The 24480-nt window shown below is 45.4% G+C and overlaps 1 protein-coding gene across 1 annotated transcript in view; it reads left to right on the top strand.

The window, feature by feature from the left end:
- DHX8 (DEAH-box helicase 8) overlaps nt 1-18713 on the top strand; it is a 46867-nt gene extending 28154 nt beyond the window's left edge. The window contains exons 18-24 of the mRNA XM_073562629.1: nt 465-605; nt 1640-1795; nt 13225-13362; nt 13446-13574; nt 13760-13956; nt 14101-14280; nt 15629-18713. Coding sequence (XP_073418730.1) covers nt 465-605; nt 1640-1795; nt 13225-13362; nt 13446-13574; nt 13760-13956; nt 14101-14280; nt 15629-15848 — 1161 coding nt within the window. The 3' untranslated portion in view covers nt 15849-18713. The remainder of the gene's footprint in view (nt 1-464; nt 606-1639; nt 1796-13224; nt 13363-13445; nt 13575-13759; nt 13957-14100; nt 14281-15628) is intronic.
- Nucleotides 18714-24480: the final 5767 nt, after the last annotated feature.

The raw sequence follows: 24480 nt of genomic DNA, 5'->3' as shown, positions 1-24480 counted from the left end.
GCATATGACTGGTATTTTGTTTTTTTGTTTTTTTTGGGACCAGACAACCCCTTCAGCCCCTGTGTTACCTGCGATATTTCTACATACAGAAAATAATGCAGACTGACAAACCGTGGGGACAAGAGTATTGCCTGCTTCTTTTATCATTCATTTATGGATTCAGTGTCCCTTTTAAGCTCTTGGCATTTGACATCTAAACTCTAATATCAGGACCGTTGTTATAAATGTAGGCCATGAGCATTAGTGGGTATAAACTCCACTGGCTGCTGTGGCCATTGTCATTAATACCTTATTGTACTGGCTCCTCAGCTGCTGAACTATAACCCCCAGCATGCCGTGACAGCCGCACACTCTAATACATGCACTGTAATGCTGCTCTAATTAATTTCCTGATGCAAAATCCTAATTTGGGTGCAGGATGATAATTTGTTCCTCACTCGTGTGTCATGTCTTCTTGTTTCCAGGTTGTTATTGCCACCAACATTGCGGAGACCTCGCTCACTATAGATGGCATCTACTATGTGGTTGACCCTGGATTTGTAAAGCAGAAGGTCTACAACTCTAAAACTGGGATTGATCAACTTGTAGTAACTCCCATCTCACAGGTGAGTGATTGGGGGTATCTCGAGTATTGGCGGGGGGGGGGGCATCATGTGACTGCTCACCCATATACATAGAGCTGATGGCAGCTGATTCATAGGTCATTGCATAATTTATTCTGACTTTCCTACAATGCATTAGCGCTAGAAAAATTCAATGCCCTGAAACTATACGCTCCTCATACTCCCTGGTAGTAACCAGTTAAGAGAGAAGGTAATTGTTACAAATAAATCCAAGTCCCCTAATACAGGTGTGAATGCAAATAATAATAATCAGTCCATGCAACCCTAAAGCATACAGGCTTAATACCTAGCAGTGAGGAGGGGGAAAATATAAGGACAGGCTATTAGAGCATTTGATGCTCAAAGGTAGATTGGGAAAGGATTCACCTTGGAGAGTCTGGAGTGGCATCTCCTCACCCCGACACCCGCAGAAGAAGCCAGTGGCGAAACTAGCGTCAGGGTGAGAAGGCTCAGAACCAGACTCTCCAAGGTGAATCCTTTCCCGATCTACCTTTTGGGCATCATATGCACTAATTGTCTATCCTTATATGTTTCCCCTCCTCACTGCTAGGTATTACCATCTCTCTTAATTTGATACTATCAGGGAGTATGAGGAGCATATAGTTTCAGGGCATTGAATTTTTCTATCACTAAGCATTTTTATATATTTTCAATAGCAGCTTTTAATGAGCCTTGTAGCCAATCCCACTGATTTTGGTTATTTCCATCTATACCTCCCTACAATCCTCTTCATAGAATGATATTGTTTTCATCCTGCTAATATATACACCTACAAATGATATGTCTTGATTGTATTTTTATAGTTTGTGGCGTCTCCCCTGTGAGGCACTCTGCTTTTTACCTTTTGCTTTTTGGTTTTTAATATTTAACTAATAAAAATGATATATTTTACTATAATGGATTGCTTCATTTCCCTGTTTTTACCTATACTAATGTCATTTTTTAGATGTTATGTAGTGAAAGGACTTGTATGATGAGGTTTCATCTGCTCCAATTCTTATTTTCCTCTTCTAAAGGCCCAAGCCAAACAGCGAGCAGGCAGAGCCGGGAGGACAGGTCCTGGCAAGTGCTACCGCCTTTACACCGAGCGTGCTTATCGTGATGAGATGTTGACTACCAATGTGCCCGAGATCCAGAGAACCAACTTGTCCAGCACTGTCTTGTCACTCAAGGTACAGCAGACCTTCTATGTGCCTCATTAGTACATGGAGTTAATGCCTTATTTAGGCTCATTTACATGTGTGTATTTTGTCTTTTAAAGTTGTTTAGTTTCCCGTCCCATTGGTAAGTGCAGAATTAGTTACCTAAGAATACCTCAGTGATCCCCTTTTATGGGGAGCTTGCAGCTCTTTTATTTGTCTTTTAAGCCGCTTTCACACTTCAGGCTTTCGGTATCCGGCATGGTGCGGCAAAAAACCGTACTGCTGGATCCGGCGCCTGTTACGACCAGATCCGGCTTTTTCCCCGTGCTGTTTCATTGCTGCCGCATTGCGCCAGATGGCAATGCAGCGCGTCCGTTTTTTTCCGGTTCCGGAGAAAATAGCCATTCCGGCGTCTGGAAAAACCGTTGCATGCAACGTTTTTTCCCAACGCCGGACCGGTTTTTCGCACTGTGCATGCCCGGAAACCTCTGCCTGGAATATATCCGGCAGAAAGGAGAATCCAGTGTCTGCGTATGCGGCCGGATCCAGCAGTCCGGTTTTTCGCCGCCCAATGCCGGATACCGAAATCCTGAAGTGTGAAAGCGGCCTTACTGAGCTCGCTGCTTTCTGACCACAAGTCAAAGCAAAGCTGAATTTTTATGCGATCAGAACTCCGCTGATCGTAGCTCAGCAAAGGCAGGTAACAGTTCAGACTGTACCATCAGACAAGCTCACTGACTTATTTTTAGTTAACTCTAGTGTTGAGCATTCCGATACCGCAAGTATCGGGTATCGGCCGATACTTGCTGTATCGGAATTCCGATACCGACTTCCGATATTTTTTCAATATCGGAAGTCGGCATCGGAATCGGAAGTTCAAAGTTGATTGACAGCCGAAATGACGTCATCATGATGCGCGGTGTGTGCGCATCATGATGCGCCGTCATTTCGGGCCTTCCGGGGGTCTCTGCCGGCCTGCCGGGGGGCTGTGTGGACTGCCCGGGGTCTGTACCTGCCTGCCGGGGGGCTGTGCCGGCCTGCCGGTGGTCTGTGCACCCTGTGGGGGTCTGTACCGGCCTGCCGGGGGGCTGTGCCGGCCTGCCGGGGGGCTGTGCTGATGTCCGGGGGTCTGTGCAAGCATCGTCCGATGGGACTACAAGTCCCATCTGGCGATGCCTGCTACCATGACAGTGATTGACACATTAGCCAATGATGGGACAGTAGTAGTCCCATCATCCGGCCAATGTGTTAAATGTTAAAAAAAAAAAAAAATATATATATATATATATATATATATATATATACTACATGCATGCTACATACATACTACATGCTACATACATACTACATATATACTACATGCATGCTACATACATGCTACATATATACTACATGCTACATATATAATGCATGCTACATACATACTACATGCATGCTACATACATACTACATGCTATACATACCACATATATACTACATACATACTACATGCATGCTACATGCTACATACATACCACATACATACTACATATATACTACATGCATGCTACATGCATGCTACATACATACTACATGCATGCTACATGCATGCTACATACATACTACATGCATGCTACATACATACTACATGCTATACATACCACATATATACTACATACATACTACATGCATGCTACATACATACCACATACATACTACATATATACTACATGCATGCTACATACATACTACATGCTACATACATAACACATATATACTACATGCATGCTACATACATACTACATGCTACATACATACCACATACATACTATATGCATGCTACATACATACTACATGCTACATACATACTACATATATACTACATGCATGCTACATACATACTGCATGCTACATACATACTACATGCATGCTACATACATACTACATACATACATGCTACATACATACCACATATATACTACATACATACTACATGCATGCTACATACAATACATACATAGACATACAGTACATATAACATAGAGTAACATACTTACCAATACTTGTCACATTGTTCCCCGAAGCCATTGTCTTTTACGGATTAAATATTAACATAACAAACCACAAAAATACTCACCCATGATCCGAAGCAGTCCACGAGTGTGTCCCACGACGATCTTGGGTAGAGAACTGCAGCATCAGCTGATGCTGCCGTTCTCTACGGGCTGCAGGAATCCAATGACGGAAGGTAGGTATCCTTCCGCACTGTATTCCTCCGCCACTTAAAAAAAAAAGTCCCTAGTCTCACTTTATGCCATTGCTGCGTGGGAAATTCCCACACAGCTTTTACCATAAAGTGAGACTAGGGATTTTTTTTTTTTTTTAAGTGGCGGAGGAATACAGTGCGGAAGGATACCTACCTTCCGTCATTGGATTCCTGCAGCCCGTAGAGAACGGCAGCATCAGCTGATGCTGCAGTTCTCTACCCAAGATCGTCGTGGGACACACTCGTGGACTGCTTCGGAGCTGATGCTGCAGTTCTCTACCCAAGATCGTCGTGGGACACACTCGTGGACTGCTTCGGATCATGGGTGAGTATTTTTGTGGTTTGTTATGTTAATATTTATTCCGTAAAAGACAATGGCTTCGGGGAACAATGTGACAAGTATTGGTAAGTATGTTACTCTATGTTATATGTACTGTATGTCTATGTATGTATTGTATGAATGTATTGTATGTAGCATGTTTGTAGCATGCATGTAGTATGTATGTATGTAGCATGCATGTAGTATGTATGTATGTAGCATGTATGTAGCATGCATGTAGTATGTATGTATGTAGCATGCATGTAGTATGTATGTATGTAGCATGCATGTAGTATGTATGTATGTATGTAGCATGCATGTAGTATGTATGTATGTATGTAGCATGCATGTAGTATGTATGTATGTATGTAGCATGCATGTAGTATGTATGTATGTAGCATGCATGTAGTATGTATGTATGTAGCATGCATGTAGTATGTATGTATGTAGCATGCATGTAGTATGTATGTATGTAGCATGCATGTAGTATGTATGTATGTAGCATGCATGTAGTATGTATGTATGTAGCATGCATGTAGTATGTATGTATGTAGCATGCATGTAGTATGTAGCATGCATGTAGTATGTAGCATGCATGTAGTATGTATGTATGTATGTAGCATGCATGTAGTATGTATGTATGTATGTAGCATGCATGTAGTATGTATGTATGTAGCATGCAATTTTTTATTTTTTATTTTTTTTACATTCAACACATTAACCGGATGATGGGACTACTGTCCCATCATTGGCTAATGTGTCAATCACTGTCATGGTAGCAGGCATCGCCCGATGGGACTTGTAGTCCCATCGAACGATGCCTGCACAGCCCCCCGGCAGGCCGGCACAGCCCCCCGGCAGGCCGGCACAGCCCACCGGAGCCTGCACAGACCACCGGCAGGCCGGCACAGCCCCCCGGCAGGCCGGCACAGACCACCGGAGCCTGCACAGACCCCCTGGCAGGCCGGCACAGCCCCCAGAGAGGCTGTACAAGGCAAAAAGAGGGATTTTGGGTTCTTACCGTAAAATCTCTTTCTTGGAGCCTTCATTGGGGGACACAGAATACCATGGGGTGTATGCTGCTGCTGCTAGGAGGCTGACACTATGCAAAACAAGAAAATTAGCTCCTCCCCGGCAGTATACACCCACCGACAGGCACCAAGCACCTCAGTTGGTGAAAAAGCAGTAGGAGAAGCAACCAAAAGCAATGAACATATGTACCAACCCAACAAGGGACTCGAAGACCCAGCACGGTACAACTTAAACAGGGAGGGTGCTGTGTCCCCCAATGAAGGCTCCAAGAAAGAGATTTTACGGTAAGAACCCAAAATCCCTCTTTCTTTATCGCCTTATTGGGGGACACAGAATACCATGGGACGTTCCAAAGCAGTCCCGAGGGTGGGAACAGCAATAAAAGGAACGACAGAAGGAAGGGCTTAGGTCGGCCGATGCACGACCGCCGCCTGCAGAACCTTCCTACCAAGAGCTGCATCAGACGAGGCCTGGGTATGAACCCTGTAGAACCTCGCAAAGGTGTGCAAAGACGACCAGGTCGCGGCCCTGCAAAGTTGTGAGGCCGAAGCCTGGTGTCGCACAGCCCAAGAAGCCCGAACAGCCCGGGTGGAGTGGGCTTCCACTCCCGGAGGGGGCCGTTTCTCCTGAAGTCGATAGGCTTCCAGGATGGTAGACCGAATCCAGCGAGCAATTGTGGATTTGGAGGCCGGAAAACCTTTCCGGCAACCCTCAGAAATGAGAGGCAGGGAATCAGATTGGCGAAAAGAAGCGGTCCTGGCAAGGTAAACATGCAAGGCTCTCACTACGTCCAGTTTGTGGAGTGACTTTTCCAGAGGATGAGCAGGCGTAGGACAAAAACGATGGAAGGACGATATCTTCGTTAATGTGAAAGGGAGATACTACTTTTGGAAGGAAGGAAGGAACTGGCCTGAGAACAACCTTATCTTGGTGGAGGATAAGGTACGGAGAACAACAGGATAAGGCCGCCAGCTCAGAAACTCTCCTGATGGAAGTAATGGCGATTAGAAAAGACACCTGCCATGAAAGACAGAGGGATGTCCTGGATTAGGTCGAATGGTGCCTTCAGGAGGGCGCCAAGAACAAGATTGAGATCCCATGGATCTATCGGAGAATGATGAGGAGGAGCCACATAGGCGACTCCTTGGAGAAAAGTCTTCACTTGCGGTAAGGAAGCTAGATCCTTCTGGAAGAGGATTGCTAGGGCAGACACCTGGCCTTTGAGAGTACTGAGGGATAGGCCCACATCCAAACCAGACTGGAGGAAACGAAGAATGGATGGAATGGAGAATGACAGTGGAAAAACCTCGTTATCGCTCCAACGGAAAAAGGCCTTCCAGTACCTATGGTAAATGCGGGAGGAAGCTGGCTTCCGAGCCTTGATCATGGTCTGAATGACCCGGCTGGAAAACCCTGAATCCTTCGGAATGGCATCCTCAACGGCCATGCCGTTACACTCAGAGACTGAGAACTCTGGTGGTAACGAGGGCCTAGCGAGAGAAGATCTGTACGGTCTGGAAGCCTTCGTGGGACGTCCACGAGCATGTTCACCAACTCCGCGTACCAAGGGCGTCTCAGCCAGTCTGGAGCCACTAGGATGACTGGAATGCCCTCTGACTATCTTTTTGACCACTCTAGGAATGAGGGCAAGGGGAGGAAACAGATAAGGCAGCTGGAACTGGGACAACGGAATTACTAGGGCGTCGCAACCGACGGCTAGAGGATCCCTGGACCTGGCTACAAAGTGAGGAACTTTGTTGTTCATGCGAGATGCCATGAGATCGACCTCCGGGGTGCTCCAACACTGGCATATTGGGATGAAGGGACCATTCGCCAGACGCTAGACCTTGGCGACTGAAGAAGTCAGCTGCCCAATTTTCCACCCCTGGAATGTGAACAGCGGAGATCGCCGGAACGTGACGCTCTGCCCAGCGCAGCATCCTTGCCACTTCTGACATTACCTGCCTGCTGTTAGTACCGCCCTGGTGGTTTTTGTACGCCACAGCCGTGGCGTTGTCTGACTGAATGCGGACTGGTTTGCCTACGAGGAGATGCTGCCAATGAAGGAGAGCAAGGAGGATTGCCCTGATCTCCAGAAGGTTGATGGGCAGAAGAGTCTCCTAGGCGTCCCAGCGCCCTTGGGCCGTTTTATGATGGTACACCGCCCCCCATCCTAGGAGACTGGCATCGGTGGTGAAGACCTGCCACCGAGGCGGAAGAAAAGACCTTCCGCGGAGAACTGACGCCGGCAATGTCCACCAAGTCAGCGATTGTCTGACTCTGAGCGGAAGAAGAATGGGGCGGTCCAGAGAAAACGAGGTCTTGTCCCAGACTGACGGGAGGAACAGTTGGAGAGGGCGAGAGTGGAATTGTGCGAAGGGCACCGCTTCCATGGAAGCTATCATCGTCCCCAGGACCCTCATGCAGGACCGAAGGGACTTGATCCTCGAGCGTTGTAGAGACTGGATCCTATTGGAAAGGGTTAAAAACTTGTTCCTCGGTAGAAACACCCGGGCTAGATTCGTGTCGAACTCCATGCCCAAAAAGGTCAGGACTTCTCCTCGTTGACTATCCATCCGAGGCGGCTGAGGGCATCCAAGGTTATCTGAAGACTGTGAAGACAGTCTTGGCGGGACGAACCCTTGATCAGGAGATCGTCCAGGTAAGGGATGATAAGAATCCCTCTGGATCGAAGGATGGCCGTGACTGTTGCCATCACCTCCATAAAGACACGGGGAGCGGAGGCTAGTCCAAAGGGGAGGGCCGTGAACTGATAGTGATTGTCCTGAATCGCAAAGCAGAGGTATCTCTGATGCCGCAGAGAAATGGGGATGTGGAGGTAGCCCTCCTGTATGTCCACAGAGCAGAGAAACTCTCCGGATCTTCACGTGGCGATTGAGCAACTTGAGGTCCAAAATTGGACGAAAAGAGCCGTCCTTTTTCGGGACTACGAAGAGATTCGAGTAGAACCCTATAAACCGTTCGTCTGCAGGAACGGGAACGATGACCCCTGCGGAAAGGAGGGAGGAGACGGCCTGAAGGAACCCTGTAATCTGTGATCGCTGTCTTGGGGATCGAGACAGAAAGAAGCGACTGGGGGAGAAGAAAACTCGATTTTGTATATGGATGTGATGATTTCCCTGACCCAAGCGTCGTCGATAATGGATAATCATGCGTCTTTGAAAGAGGAAAGTCTGCCTCCCACCCTGGAAAGATTTCCAGGTGGGGATGACCCGTCACTTAGATGAAAATCTGCCGGATTGGGAGCCTGAGGACCTGGAGGGCTGACCTCTGGATCTCCAGCGGGGAGCTGGCTTATAAGAAGGCTTTCTCCGGTCTCTGGAAACAGGATGCCGGTACTGCTGGGATGAACCTTCTGCGGGAGAGGAGGGGCGAAAGGACCTAAACGGCCGAGAAGCCTTCCTGTTAAAGAACCTCTTAGGGCGAGACTGGGGAAGGGAAATGCTCTTTCCACCAGTGGCATCAGAGATTCGCATTCCACGACTTCAACCAAAGAATGCGGCGTATGGCTACTATGTTGCTGTTAGCTCTTGCTACGCACCCAGCCGCATCCAAAGAGGCAGCCAAAAGGTATTTGCCCGCATGACTAAATTGGTCTGCTAAATCCGCCAGCTTGTCCTGAGGGGCTGCTGCTGAAATGCGTTTGCGCAGAATCTTTGCCCAAGCTGAAATGACCTTCGCCACCCAAGCGGAGGCGAAGATAGGTCAGAGGGGAGCGTCGGATGCCTCAAAAATTGACTTAGCCAACAACTCTATTTGCCTGTCTGTTGGATCTTTAAGAGAAGCTCGGTCCGGAAGGGAAAGAACCGTCTTAGAGGAAATCCGAGAAAACTGGTGGATCTACGTCGGGAGCTTTGGTTCATTTTGTGACTAGATCTCGAAGGGATATAGTACATCTGAGTACTTGCGGCCTGAAAAACGTTTCTCAGGATGTTGCCAGTGATTGGCTAAGGAAGTGTCGAACTCTTTGTGATTAGGAAAGGTTTGAGATTGAGGCCTCGCTTTCTTAAAGGAAACAGGGCATTCCTGAGGGGGTGCCTTATCCTCCTTTATCTTGAGAGTTTGGAATATAGCCGATATGAGACTATCTACCATATCCGAGTTCTAGCTATGTTGTCCGCTTCTGAGTCAGATCCAGATTGGGAATCATCGTCTGACCTAGGATCGTCTGTTGAGGATGGAGACAAAGAGCGTAGCCTGGGAGAAGCGGAGGGACCCTGCGAACTGGAAGACGAGCCAGACAGGACCCGCTTCCTAGAGCCCCTACCCGGCTAGTCCGTCTGAGGGTCGCGGTCAGGTGCTGGCGACTCACCGTGAGAGGCGGTCGGCGCACAGGTGGCTGCAGATAGCTGGGGTAACCGCTCTAAGACCTGGACCAGAGATTGAGACACTTTCGTGAGATCAGAGACCGACTGAGACCGCCACGGCCCACTCAGGGGGTGGGGTGCTCTCAACCCGGGGCTCGGAGTGCTCCTGAGGGGCAGACATGGCGGAAGGGCTGCAGGACGGACAGAAGGGAGACGACTGACCTGATACCCACTTCTTTTTACGCCGCGCGCAGGCGTAGTGAATAACGGTGGGTCCTAGAGCAGAGAGCTCCTGCAGGATTGGGCATATGTCAAAGGGGTAGAAACACTGCCTGATGTGGAACTGTGGATGGGAGCTAATTCTAGCGTCAGCTGAAGCAGCGCCGAGCCTACCGAGGTTCAGGTGCAGAAAAACCAGCGTTGTGTCCCCCAGGAAGAAATCTTGTGAAGAGAGAGGTAGGAAGAGATGCTAGCGATGGGCGGGGCTTAATCGCCAAGCCCTGATTGGAAGAGGACCGAGGAGGGGGCGCGGTAAATGTCCCACTGACAGGGCTGAAGTGAAAGCAGCCCCGTGCTATGCTGTAAAAGTGCGCGAAGAAAGCGCGCGCAGGGAGAGGGGAGAAGCTTCCTTAACTTTTTTTTTTTTTTTTTTTTTTGAAAACGAAAGTGAAAGTGCTCCCTCTGCCCTCATGAGCGACGGCGCACCCGGAGCAAAGAAACCACAGGGACAGGACCCACAGAGACCGGGAGGCCACAGGGATAGGAAGGTCACAGGGACAGGGCAGCTACCGGGTAGGATGCTGCCTGTGGAGGCCACCGCTGAACCCCCCGATGATAAGCGCGTCTAACAGCGCTTGGAGAAGGAAAATTCAAAAAGGGGTACTGATCCTGATAGCGTGGTGCAGGGCTGTATTTTAATACAGCGCAGTACTGGCTGTAACGCTGCAGGGCTAGGGGCCATATTTGAGAGCGGGGCTGGAGGGGACATCTGGATCCGCTTACCTGACGTCCTTGAGGAGGATGACCGCAGGGGCCCACGATAGCCAGCAGGCCGCTGGGAGAAACGATCCTCAGTACCCGCACTATGTCCGTATGGTGCAGAAGACGGCCATGGTAGGGGAAACGTCACCGCTGGCGACCGCCGTCTTCCTCTCAGCCCTGTCCCGGGAGAGGGGTGAGGAGGGTACTCGGCTAGGACCGGCCACCGTTATAAGCCCATAGCACCCGAGGGTGATAGGGGAAGGTCCTGCCTGCGGTCCTGAGAGTTGCGATGTGGGTGACACCACACTGCTCGCTCAGCCGCATTAATAGGAAAAGCAGGATGAACTCACATCCCGTTTCCTGATGCTGTATCTGAAAAAGAAAGGGAAAATCATTAAAAAAAACACAACTAAAACCTGAAAAGAAAGGATTAAATACGGATCTGGGGAGATCCCGGTCCACCTCCTACAGACACTAAGCACAAACTGAGGTGCTTGGTGCCTGTCGGTGGGTGTATACTGCCGGGGAGGAGCTAATTTTCTTGTTTTGCAAGCCTCCTAGCAGCAGCAACATACACCCCATGGTATTCTGTGTCCCCCAATAAGGCGATAAAGAAACAGGGTTTTTCTTATTCCGATACCGGAAGTCCCATAGACTTGAATGGGACTTCCGGTATCGGAATCGGCGATACCGATACTTTTTTTTAAGATCGGCCGATCCATTCCGATCCGATCCGATACTTTGAAGTATCGGACGGTATCGCTCAACTCTAATTAACTCCTTCTGCAGCCAGTAACGGACAGCGCATCATAGAGGCTATAGAAGGCAAATGGTGCAACAATTTTATAAGAAACCAAATTGCAAACATTATTATTATTATTTTTTTTTTTTTCAAATGATCTTTATTGGTATTTTAAATTTTTAAAAGGTATGGGTAAAGGGTAGGGAAAAGAGGTAGGAAAGTAAGGTGATAAGGAGGAAAGGGCAATGGAACAAGGGAAAGAAGGGATGGGGAAAGAAGTAAAAAAAAAAAAAACCCTATAAAGATAGGGGAAAGACAGGCATACATATATACACTATCATAGGTTATATACAGTTGAACACGTAAAGCTTAATAAAGTATCCAGTAAAGGATTGTGTGCTTATCATACAGTAAATCTGCACAAAGTTTAAGTTGCTTATTACAAACACCAACACCTGTAAATAAAAACGCAATACAATAATATACCTCAATGAATCCTAAGTTACTCCTAGCAAAACACATACAGTTTAATACAGAAGCTGAGAAAGTTGCTTATTATAAACGCCAACACTTGTTAAACAAAGACAGTACACAAAGTATATAGTTTTACAATACTTGAGACTACAGATCACTGCAAGTAATCACTTAATAAATATATATAGACCTCTCGCGTCCGGGTACACCTATAAGTGACCCTAAGACCTTGGGGAGATAAAGGCAAACATTATTTTTTGGCCAAAACACATTTAAGTGCAAAAACATGTCCCCGAAAGGCGGCATCCATATCCTTTAAAGGTCTGGGTTTTTTATGAAGTGCTGCTTCTTAGAAGCCAGAGAAAGCTGCCTGCGCGCCGCGCCCGTGTTGCCTGCTCCGCACCTGTGTTGCTTTTGATCTTTTTTTAAAGTTATATTTTGTCTAAAGTTTCCCAGTGTGTCAGAGTAAAACATGGTTCTTTATAATGAGAGAGACTCTTTGGATTTCATTCCGCCCATAGTTTGAGCATCATGAAACTGCTGACGGGTTCCTTTTTATGAAAAGAAAAGCTGTAGTGTAAAGCATAAGGTGACGTTGGATAGGGCAGCAGCATGAGCCTCTTATGGAACAGCAGTTGGATTCCAGATAATGGAGCCTCCTATCTGACAGTACAAGGAAGCAGTAGATTACGGCTGTGCCCTTATGTCTTCCGTACTTCTAAATCCTAGATGCTTTTTAACTACAGAGATCATATCCATTTTATATGTTTGATCAGGTCGTTGTATAAGTTACCGTTTTAATCAGCAGAAAAAGGCTGACATAATTTTGTGGTGGTGCTTAATATGTTTAATATTGGCATGACTATAGTGAAATTGTTTTTCCTTACAGTGTGTGGAATTTAGAGGGCATGTGAGGTCAGTTACTGACCTATCTCTAATTATAAAATCCTAAAATCTTACCATTCTAGAGACTAGATTACCTGGCAGTAATCTCATTATCATAGACAGTAGATAACATAGGACCCATTATTCACAGTAATTGTCACAGGTCTCCTGCTCCCCCTCCCTGCACAATGCTTTCTGTACATGCCTAGAAAACTCTTCAAAAAGTTCATTAACTTCCTCTTGTTTGCTATGGTCCATGTAGAACGGCAGATGCTTGAGAATAAAGTATAAAAAAAAACAAAACTGTCATTTAAAAAAAAAAAATGAATTACAACAAATATGCATCATGCTCTGGTTTTAATTAGTAAAAAAAACTTTCTAAATGATCCAGACCAGGCGTACAGTGCTACATTGCAGCTCTCCACTCGCTAATGCATTTTGTTTTCCAATAAGGCAATGGGTATCAATGATTTGCTGTCTTTCGATTTTATGGATGCGCCCCCTATGGAGACCCTGATCACAGCCATGGAGCAGCTGTACACCCTCGGAGCTCTGGATGATGAAGGCTTGCTGACACGCCTGGGGAGAAGGGTATGTATTAGTGATTAGAATACCCACCGTGTATTCTATTATCAGCTGTAAATGTAATTGCATGCTGATCTTGCTCTTTTTAGATGGCGGAGTTCCCCCTGGAGCCCATGCTGTGTAAGATGCTGATCATGTCTGTACATCTCGGCTGCAGCGAGGAGATGCTGACCATCGTGTCTATGCTGTCCGTGCAGAATGTGTTCTACAGACCAAAGGTGCGTAGTCCAATCATGAGTGGAGGGGAGGAGAAGATGGACAGATTAGTTATGAAAGCTGTCAATGAGCTATAATTCATCCATGTACACACTGACAGCCATCACTAGGAGTATCATGCTTTGTTCAGACGTTTTATGTGATTGATTTTTTTTTTTTTTTTCATGTTTGACCCCTTTCCTTGCAGGATAAACAAGCACTTGCGGACCAGAAGAAGGCCAAATTCCACCAGACTGAAGGAGACCACCTTACTCTGCTGGCGGTGTACAACTCCTGGAAAAACAACAAGTTTTCTAACCCCTGGTGCTACGAGAACTTTATTCAGGCCCGCTCACTACGGCGGGCCCAAGACATCCGCAAACAGATGTTGGGCATTATGGACAGGTGAGAGAGGGGATTCTGTACCCTGCAGATTGGTATCTTGGTCCCTCTTCTATAGCTTGGTTTCTAGTGGCTGTAGGCAGGATCTTCTCTATGCAGATGGCTTATACTACAGTGTGATCAATAGTGTCCAATCTCTTCTTCCAGGCATAAACTGGACGTCGTGTCCTGTGGAAAAGCAACCGTGAGAGTGCAAAAGGCTATATGCAGTGGCTTCTTCCGAAACGCTGCGAAGAAGGATCCCCAGGAAGGTTACCGTACCCTCATAGACCAGCAAGTGGTCTATATTCACCCATCTAGTGCTCTGTTCAACAGGCAGCCTGAATGGTAAGATATTGCTTCACCTTGTACTGAATTTCTAGATGAAAGGAAGGAAAACATCACATCTTGATTACATGGTGTCATGGTTTGTTCATACCCTTTGTTCCCCAGACATGTCAGTCACTGCTAAATCTTCTATAACCTACCATGGGAATTACTAATGAAGAAAGGATTCCCTATGGTCGTCTCACTAGTGAAATCAGCGTACAGGGTATTACGATGTCAGGTGATAAAGCTACGCTGTTTCAAAACGTTTCTAATCTACCTTCATTAGTTCTTCAATGTTTTTAACCCATTCTCAACGTACATGTATGAGCTGTCTCAGAAGATGTCGGCTTTGTTATACAGTCAGCATTTGCCTGTAACAGCTTCTATGAGTCTTCTCCAATCATTGCTCTTCTTCCCTTAAATACCCTTGTCAGTCTCTGATGGCGGCATTTTAAGGGCGCGATGACGGGGTGCCGATGGTTTGCCATGGCAGCCGGGTTCCTGCCATGCTGGTATTTCTGTGAAGCTTAGCCACAGGTTGAGATTCATAGGGTACTGTGATTTTAGCTGTGTTCTGCAAAAGTTGTATTACAGTATATAAGGGATGAGACGAGCACAGGATCAAGCCCACCCCCTCAGCAGAGTCATTAAAAAAAGTATTTAAAGTAAAATAAAAGCAAAAATTTGAATCGTGCCTCTCTTTTTCCTTCATTAAAAAGAAATGAAAAAAATATAAACATTTCCGAGTCCATTAACTTCCGGTCCACCAAAGTATAAAATATTTAAGTCTTGCGGTAAATGCCATAAAGCAAAGAAAAAATTCCAAACCTCCAAAATTACTGTTTTTATTTTTCTAGTTGCTACACTTACAAAAAGTACAGAAGTAAGTGATAAGGTGCCATTTTAAGTATATTTATCACACAAAAGACACACTCCACTGGTGGCACAGTAAAAAAAAAAAAAAAAAAAGCCTCTTAATTTTTTTTTTTTTCTTTTTTTCTTTTTTTATCTCCACCACTAGAATAAAAATAAAAATCTGGAGGTTTGGTATCTCCATAATTGAATTGACCTTGAGAATCATGTTATCAGGAACACTTTTTATTTTTTTCCTAACAATGACAGAATTATGTTTTTTGGGGAGAATGAGGGCATTTTCCACCATTTCACTAGTGTTATTCAAAACTACAACTTATATACCGTATATATTGTATTGACCCTCAGTATGATATAGGGGATTTATAGAAATAACTAAGCACACGGCCAATCTGTGAATTTCATTAAAAAAAAAAAATGTTGACAATCTGAAAAAAGTGTTGAATTCTCAAATGCTCATGTACCCAATAAATCTTGATTTTGCTCTCCGCAGGGTTGTGTACCATGAACTAGTCTTAACCACCAAGGAATATATGCGAGAAGTGACTACCATTGACCCCCGATGGCTTGTAGAATTTGCTCCTGCCTTCTTCAAAGTCTCCGATCCAACCAAGCTGAGCAAGCAAAAGAAGCAGCAGCGCCTGGAGCCCCTCTATAACCGCTATGAGGAGCCCAACGCCTGGCGAATCTCCCGAGCCTTCAGACGACGGTGAATTGGCTGCAAGCTGTAAAAACTTTCCAGGACCTTCAAGTGACTTTGTTGGATACAATCATATGACACGCTCATAAAACCGTGGCAACTTCTAATTTTTCTAGCAGAGTTCGTGTTTGTTTGACTCTGTATAAAATATTTATATTTTTAAATGTTAATTTCACATCGTTTGACTTTAGTGCTCGCCTTTAAAGAGAAGCTGTCATCAGGTATATACATATTAATCTAAAGGCATTGCCATAATGGCACTGGTATACTGATTTAATACATACTTTCAGTGAATAAATCCGTAGCCTGGTTTTTATAAAATCATCAGAAGTTTTGGTCTCTATGCGTCGGGGCGGGACTGTGGGGAAGGTCTTTGGCTCTGCCATGGCCCCTCTGCTGCCTATCTTCTTTCTTATTTAAATTCAGTGCTGTAATTTTGACTGTTGATCTCTAGACGGGCTTCAATCGAAAGTGCTGCCTGCAGCTAGGACAGCGCCTGTGCGGAATTTAAATACGGGAGACGATGGCAGTGGGGCCATGGCAGAGCTGAAGACCACACTCACAATCCTGCTCCAATTTACCAGGACCACAATTTCTGATGATCATTTTATTAAAAAAAAAAAAAAAATGGACTATGTATTTCTTCACTGAAAATATGTACTAAATCAGTATACCAGCCCCATTATGGCAGTGCCTTTAGTGTAATATGTATAACCCTGATGAGCGCCAGGTCATACGTAGGCAGATAGTTATGCTGGGCCTTGGGCAAATGACCCATAACAATCTCTGTTTCACACACCGTTAGTACCCTGAGGTTCCGTCATTGCTTCGTTTTATTCAATTAGTAGAAGCTGCTCTATTTTTCTCCATGTGGTGTCGGGTATTGCAGCACATTGTAATTTCAATGAGTAGAAAAAAGCTGCAATACCAGACACGGCCTATGGCCAAGAGTGGCGCTGTTTCTGCACTGAGTCATTTTTATCTGGTATGCATATTGGCCACAGTGAAGATGATGTTAAACTCTTGCCCTGGCCAAACTCATCCAAAACTACAATATCTTAACCTGGCCATACACCTCAGATCTCTAAAGTGCGATATGTAGACCCTCTCCCCATGGATGAGGTTACGGGTGATAAAAATCTAACAAGTGTTTGGATTTCAACATTCCCATAGGTATCTGGCAGTGACTTTCTTCCTGCAGAGAACCACATGCATGCTCAGCCAAACTGAATGTGCATTTATGATTCTAGTACAAAATGGTACTATAGATTTCTAAGAAGCCCAGAGTAACCATGTGTAGACAGGACCTGATGTGATTTTTAAAAGCTCAAGAGATGCTGCATCAGATTTGATGACCTGACAGGTTTTTGACTCTTCCTGCTGATACAGTCTGGGTAATCGGTGATCACATGTGTGACTGGGTCCTGTATAATGACCTAGCTGCCTGCTTCCATCCCCTTAAAGGGGTTGTCCGGGCTTTTCACATAATCTCAGTACATATCTGGGCTGCAGAATTATGACAATAAGTAATTTACTTTCTGTCACGTATTCTGGGACAGGCTGCTGCCATCAGTATTTGTGTCATTAGAGAGACAGTGCTCACACATACACTGCACCAAATCTGCTGCTGTGTGATGACATCAGTGACACAGAGCTGTCTCATTCACACAGCAGAGGCTTTGTCACACAACAGATTACATCAGTGACTGCCATCCCCTGTGCAGATTAGAAGCTGCAGACCCCCATCACACAGTCTGTTCTCACTGCTGCCAGCAGCCTGGGACAGTGAGGGATGGAATTACTGATAGACATATATTGTAACATGGAGTGGCCCAGAATACAAGACGATTTTCACTCACTAGTTTCACTTTCCATAGATCACTGTTCAGCGTGTGTCTGGGGGAGGAGCAGCTGGGTGGTCCTGCTCTCTGCAGTGAGGCTGCTAGAGGGGGAGGATTTGTTACTGTGTGATGAGGGCTTCTTCATGTGGTCGGGGAGGGCCTGTGTAGCTATGGAGGGTGGGGTTGTTGCTATAGAGGGCATGTTTGGAGTAGAGTAGGAGGTTACGACTAGTTCTCATTTCAATGCCATAACACACCCCCCCTTGGACGTTCTGTTCAGAATATCTAGAAAACCGTGCAAACTAGTGACAGAAAATAAACTACTTATTGTCATAATTCTGCAGCCCAGATATGTACTGAGATTATGTGAAAAGCCCGGACAACCCCTTTAAATTTACTGCCTTATCGTTAATGTACCACATTTAGTTTGTATTTAAGTTGTCTGATGCCCAGATACAGCTGTGAGATCAGTATTCTGTTATCATGGGACGTTTTACATGAGCGGGCTGCCAACAATGATTTTACTGGTCACGTTAAAAAAAGGGATCAACGACAAGCAGTTTGATATTCGATAATGGGACATAATTACACAAGGCACATGTCCAGTACTGGAGAGTCCCTTAATAATGGGTCCAGGGAGGTGAAAATAATAAAAAAAGACAATTTAATACACCCAGAATGGTGTCCTCCCTTTTACTCAGGGCTCCATTCCCCGCCTGTCTGCTGGCACCAATGTCCGGCTTGGGTGTATCGTGAACGTTGCAGCTTTTGCATTTTCTCTAAATGGAAGAAATGTTTTTTTGTTTTTCTTTAATTCTTTTGCCTCCCTGAGCACATTAGTAGCAGATAGTCCCTTTAAGTCTAAACTACCATGATTTCTTCCTGTGCTACTGCACTAAGATCAGGTATTTGCAGTTCTTCTCCCTATGGGAAATTTAATTTTTTTTCTTCTATGCTTCCACAACTTATAATGTATCTGTGCAAGCTGTGTTTATTTTATATTTATCAGTTTCAGTAAAACATTTGGTGACTTTGTACTTGCTGCATTGGAGAATTTTCGGCTCGGCTGTTTATGTACTAACTAGAGGTAGGCGTGCACGGACCCCGAACGCTAACTTCTCCCGGAAGTCTGTATTACTGTTCAGGGATAAGCACGAATAAAGCTTGTTGAAAGGAAATCAACAAGCTTTTCCTGTGTGGGCACTTCTGGGCCCATCACAGCAATGTCAAATATTGGCATGGCTGTGATTGGCTGGCACACTGTTAATAAAAAGGAAAAAAATCCAGTCAAACTAAAGCAGACATTGGTGCCTGGTATTCTCAAGCTGGTAAGGGAAGGTCCATAGATATTTGGCCATCCCCATCCTAAAAATAGCTGCCCACAACCACCCCAGAAAAGGGGCATCCATTAGATGTGCCTATTTTGGCGCTTTACACAGCTATTCCCGCTTGCTCGGATGCATTTGCAAGCTGGGTAACAATTTGGGGTTGATGTCATCTTTGTAATATCAGCTGACATCAAGACCAGGGGTTAGTAATGGAGAGGAGTCCATAAGACTGATTACTAACCCACTTAGTAAAAAGTAATAGACACACACAGAAAGTCAACTTTTTAAATGAAATAAAATGCAATTATCCTTACTTTCCGATTTATTAACATAAAAAATCTTAACGTAATTCTCACCTATCTACCATTAATTCATAATACAGACGTGCCACAACGAGCCCTAACTGCTACATCTGATTGCATTGCTGAGCGGTGGCAACAGTAATGTGACCGTTCAGCCTGGCAACCAGATCACACTGAGCTTAACGTGAGAACGCGGCTATGTGTGACCGACGGTCACACTCAGCCACGTTCTCACTCTCAGCTCAGCATAATCTAGCTGCTGGGCTGAGTGATCACATTACTCAGGTCGCCACTTAGCAATGCAACTAGATGTAGCAGAGTTTGGGCTCCTGGGATATTGGCATTATGGATTATCAGCAGACAGGTAAGGATTACTTTGATTTTTATCTTAATAAAGGGGGATTTGTTTGGTCTTTTTTCTGATATGTCTTTCTTACTTTTGATTACAGGGTTAGTAATGGGTGTAAAAAAAGAAAAGAGCCAGCACTGCCAGTGGTCAGAACGCATAACATGAGGTGCATATGCACATATCTTACTGCATTCAAAATGAGACATTTAGCAAAATATTGATCAATATATTGAGCCACCCCGCCACGCCAAGGCAATCTCATATGGGGGGTCCTACTCTACATTTTTATTTATTCACTGTGCCATTGCGGCCTCCTAAATGTTTTAAAAGCAAGACCATATCAAATGCAATCCATACCTGAAGCATATCTGCATCACTCCCGTGCAGCCAGATGGAGCAGGTGCAGATGAAGGCCTACCAGGTCTGAACACAGACATTTCAGGTTTGACCTCCACACACTGCCTGACCAGCAAACACAGATGAAGGGGAATGCAGGCTCAGACATGAATGCAAAAATAAATAAAGCCTGGGGCAGGGCGGGGCTGCCGTGAGTGTGCACAGCAGCCTAGATCAATCACAATAAACACAGAAAAGATGGCGAACATGACCCAGCGTGCACGGCAACAGTGGTGGTCAGCCACAAAACCAATTTGCAATAAAAAAAGAAAAGAGCCAGCACTGCCAGTGGTCAGAACGCATAACATGAGGTGCATATGCACATATCTTACTGCATTCAAAATGAGACATTTAGCAAAATATTGATCAATATATTGAGCCACCCTGCCATGCCAAGGCAATCTCATATGGGGGGTCCTACTCTACATTTTTATTTATTCACTGTGCCATTGCGGCCTCCTAAATGTTTTAAAAGCAAGACCATATCAAATGCAATCCATACCTGAAGCATATCTGCATCACTCCCGTGCAGCCAGATGGAGCAGGTGCAGATGAAGGCCAACCAGGTCTGAACACAGACATCTCAGGTTTGACCTCCACACACTGCCCAACCAGCAAACACAGATGAAGGGCAATGCAGGCTCAGACATGGATGCAAAAATAAATAAAGCCTGGGGCAGGGCGGGGCTGCCGTGAGTGTGCACAGCAGCCTAGATCAATCACAATAAACACAGAAAAGATGGCGAACATGACCCAGCGCGCACGGCAACAGTGGTGGTCAGCCACAAAATTTTGAATACAGATAGAAACCAATGTGTGTTTTCACACTTTATGTATTACGTTCTGACCACAAGCAGCGCTGGCTTCTCCCCCTCTTTTTTCTTGATATTGGTTTTGTGGCTGACCACCACTGTAGCCGTGCGCGCTGGGTCATGTACGCTATTCTTTCTGTTTTCTTAGTGATTGATCTAGGCTGCTGTTCACATTAACAGCGGCCCTGCCCTGCCCCAGGCTTTATTTGATTACGCACCTGTATCTGGGCCTGAATCGTCCTTTATCTGTGGTGCTGGTCAGGCAGTGTGGAGGTTGGACCTGAAATGTCTGCATGGACCTGGCTAACCTTTATCTGCGCTTGTCCTCTCTGGTGCTATAGGAGCGATTCTGAAATGCTTGAGGTACAGTGTGCATATAATGAGGTCTTGCTTTTATATATTTAGGAGGCCGTAATGGCACAGTGAACATAAAAAACGTAGAGTAGGACTCCCCATACGAGACTGCCTTGACGTGGCGGGGTAGCTCAAACGATTGATCAATTTTTTGCTAAACGTCTCATTTTTGAATACAGATAGAAACCAATGTGTGTTTTCACACTTTATGTATTACGTTCTGACCACAAGCAGCGCTGGCTTCTCCCCCTCTTTTTTCTTAGTAATGGGTGTGTCTGATAGATGCCTCTCCATTATTAACACCTGGGCCTGGTGTGAGCAGCCATAAAAGCTGACATCAACCCCAAAACCATGGCTCCACTTTCCAACATACCAGGGCAAGTGGGAAGAACCGAGGCTAAGCACGAGGATTTCTGGGGCGGCTGAGGGCTGATGATATTCTGGGAGGGGGGAAATATACAGTGCCTACAAGTAGTATTCAACCCCCTGCAGATTTACCAGGTTTACACATTCGGAATTAACTTGGCATTGTGACATTTGGACTGTAGATCAGCCTGGAAGTGTGAAATGCACTGCAGAAAAAAAGAGTGTTATTTCTTTGTTTAATTTTTTTTTAAATTGTGAAAAGTTTATTCAGAGGGTCATTTATTATTCAACCCCTCAAACCACCAGAATTCTGTTTGGTTCCCCTAAAGTATTAAGAAGTATTTCAGGCACAAAGAACAATGAGCTTCACATGTTTGGATTAATTATCTCTTTTTCCAGCCTTTTCTGACTATTTAAGACCCTCCCCAAACTTGTGAACAGCACTCATACATGGTCAACATGGGAAAGACAAAGGAGCATTCCAAGGCCATCAGAGACAAGATCGTGGAGGGTCACAAGGCTGGCAAGGGGTACAAAACCCTTTCCAAGGAGTTGGGCCTACCTGTCTCCACTGTTGGGAGCATCATCCGGAAGTGGAAGGCTTATGGAGCTACTGTTAGCCTTACACGGCCTGGACAGCCTTTGAAAGTTTCCTCCCGTGCCGAGGCCAGGCTTGTCCGAAGAGTCAAGGCTAACCCAAGGACAACAAGGAAGGAGCTCCGGGAAGATCTCATGGCAGTGGGGACATTGGTTTCAGTCAATACCATAAGTAACGTACTCCACCGCAATGGTCTCCGTTCCAGACGAGCCCGTAAGGTACCTTTACTTTCAAAGCGTCATGTCAAGGCTCGTCTACAGTTTGCTCATGATCACTTGGAGGACTCTGAGACAGACTGGTTCAAGGTTCTCTGGTCTGATGAGACCAAGATCGAGATCTTTGGTGCCAACCACACACGTGACGTTTGGAGACTGGATGGCACTGCATACGACCCCAAGAATACCATCCCTACAGTCAAGCATGGTGGTGGCAGCATCATGCTGTGGGGCTGTTTCTCAGCCAAGGGGCCTGGCCATCTGGTCCGCATCCATGGGAAGATGGATAGCACGGCCTACCTGGAGATTTTGGCCAAGAACCTCCGCTCCTCCATCAAGGATCTTAAGATGGGTCGTCATTTCATCTTTCAACAAGACAACGACCCAAAGCACACAGCCAAGAAAACCAAGGCCTTGTTCAAGAGGCAAAAAATCAAGGTGTTGGAGTGGCCTAGTCAGTCTCCTGACCTTAACCCAATTGAAAACTTGTGGAAGGAGCTCAAGATTAAAGTCCACATGAGACACCCAAAGAACCTAGATAACTTGGAGAAGATCTGCATGGAGGAGTGGGCCAAGATAACTCCAGAGACCTGTGCCGGCCTGATCAGGTCTTATAAAAGACGATTATTAGCTGTAATTGCAAACAAGGGTTATTCCACAAAATATTAAACCTAGGGGTTGAATAATAATTGACCCACACTTGTATGTTTAAAATTTATTAAAATTTAACTGAGCAACATAACTTTTTGGTTTGTAAGATTTATGCATCTGTTAATAAATCCTGCTCTTGTGTGAAGTTTGAAGGCTCTAACTTAAGCCCCCGTTACACACTGCGATATCGCAAGCAATATCGCTGCAAAGTCACCGATTTTGTGACGTTGCAGCGATATTACTAGCGATATCGCTGCATGTGATACCTCCGACCGGCTCCCCCGCTGGTTATCGCTGATCGCGCGAGAAGCTGCTGGACCATTCCTCGTCGGCCACTTCCTGCGGCGCTTCCTGCTGTGACGACGAGCGACGCGTGGAGCCGGGCGGGAGGACGCAGGATCGCCTCGTCTGACATGTAAGTAGCGATCCCCGTCCCCAGCGATGTCGCTAGTGAGATCTGCCTGAGTGGCAGCTCACTAGCGACCACCTAGCGATGCACCAGCGATCCTGACCGCGTCATATCGCTAGTCGGGATCGCTGGTGCATCGCTAGGTGTAACGGTACCCTTATTTGCATCTTATCAAACCTGCTAAATCCGCAGGGGGTTGAATACTACTTGTAGGCACTGTACATGGCCCCTTCCCAGGCTTTTAATATCAGCTTACAGCTGTCTGCCCCTATTTTTAATAACCAAAGTTTAAGCAATCTCACATTTTTTTTTTTTCTTCTGGTGTGGGGGAGGTCGCCTTTTTAATAACCAGTGAAGGCTACGCAGACATCTGTGAGCTGATATGAATAACCTGGGCCACTCCATGTTTACTGCCCACTTTCCCATAATGAGAACACCAACCCCCAGCTGTCTGCTTTTCTTCAGCTGGGTATTAAAAATAAGGGGTCCCCCCACACTTTTTTTTTTTTTTTAATTTGATTCGCTAAATACATGTACAGTAAGCTGCACACACGCTGCCATAATTTATATATCTCACTGAAATCTTTATTACTATGTTTTAACACAGCCTGAGGACACTGGATACAAAATCAGACCTATACTAATAAATTCATAAGATAACTTTTATTTAAACAATGTACAGTATATAAAATATAATGCTAAAAAAGCAGGGAACACCTTAGAAAAAACGCAATTGTACGACACCACCTATGTATCACTTTAGAATTAGTTAAATTTCATTAAGCATTGCTGATAGATTTACAGTAATTCAACAAAAAGAGATGTCTAAATGGATATAGTACCATCCAAATAGATGAAAAAATATTCAGTGCAAAAATATTGCATCTCAAGTTACTGAAACACCTGATATAATAGATGGATCAGAAAAATATATCGATAAAGTGCAGTGTAAACCAACAAAGCGCCTAGTGCAAACTGCAAAATGTTCCTATGCAGGTTTGTATGCACAAGATGATAAAGACTT

This window comes from Dendrobates tinctorius, unplaced genomic scaffold (genome assembly GCF_039654945.1).
Source record: "Dendrobates tinctorius isolate UK_male_01 unplaced genomic scaffold, ASM3965494v1 ptg000360l, whole genome shotgun sequence".
NCBI lineage: Eukaryota > Metazoa > Chordata > Amphibia > Anura > Dendrobatidae > Dendrobates > Dendrobates tinctorius.
Note: the sequence above shows the minus strand (reverse complement) of the source record. Positions and strands in the feature narration are given on the sequence as shown.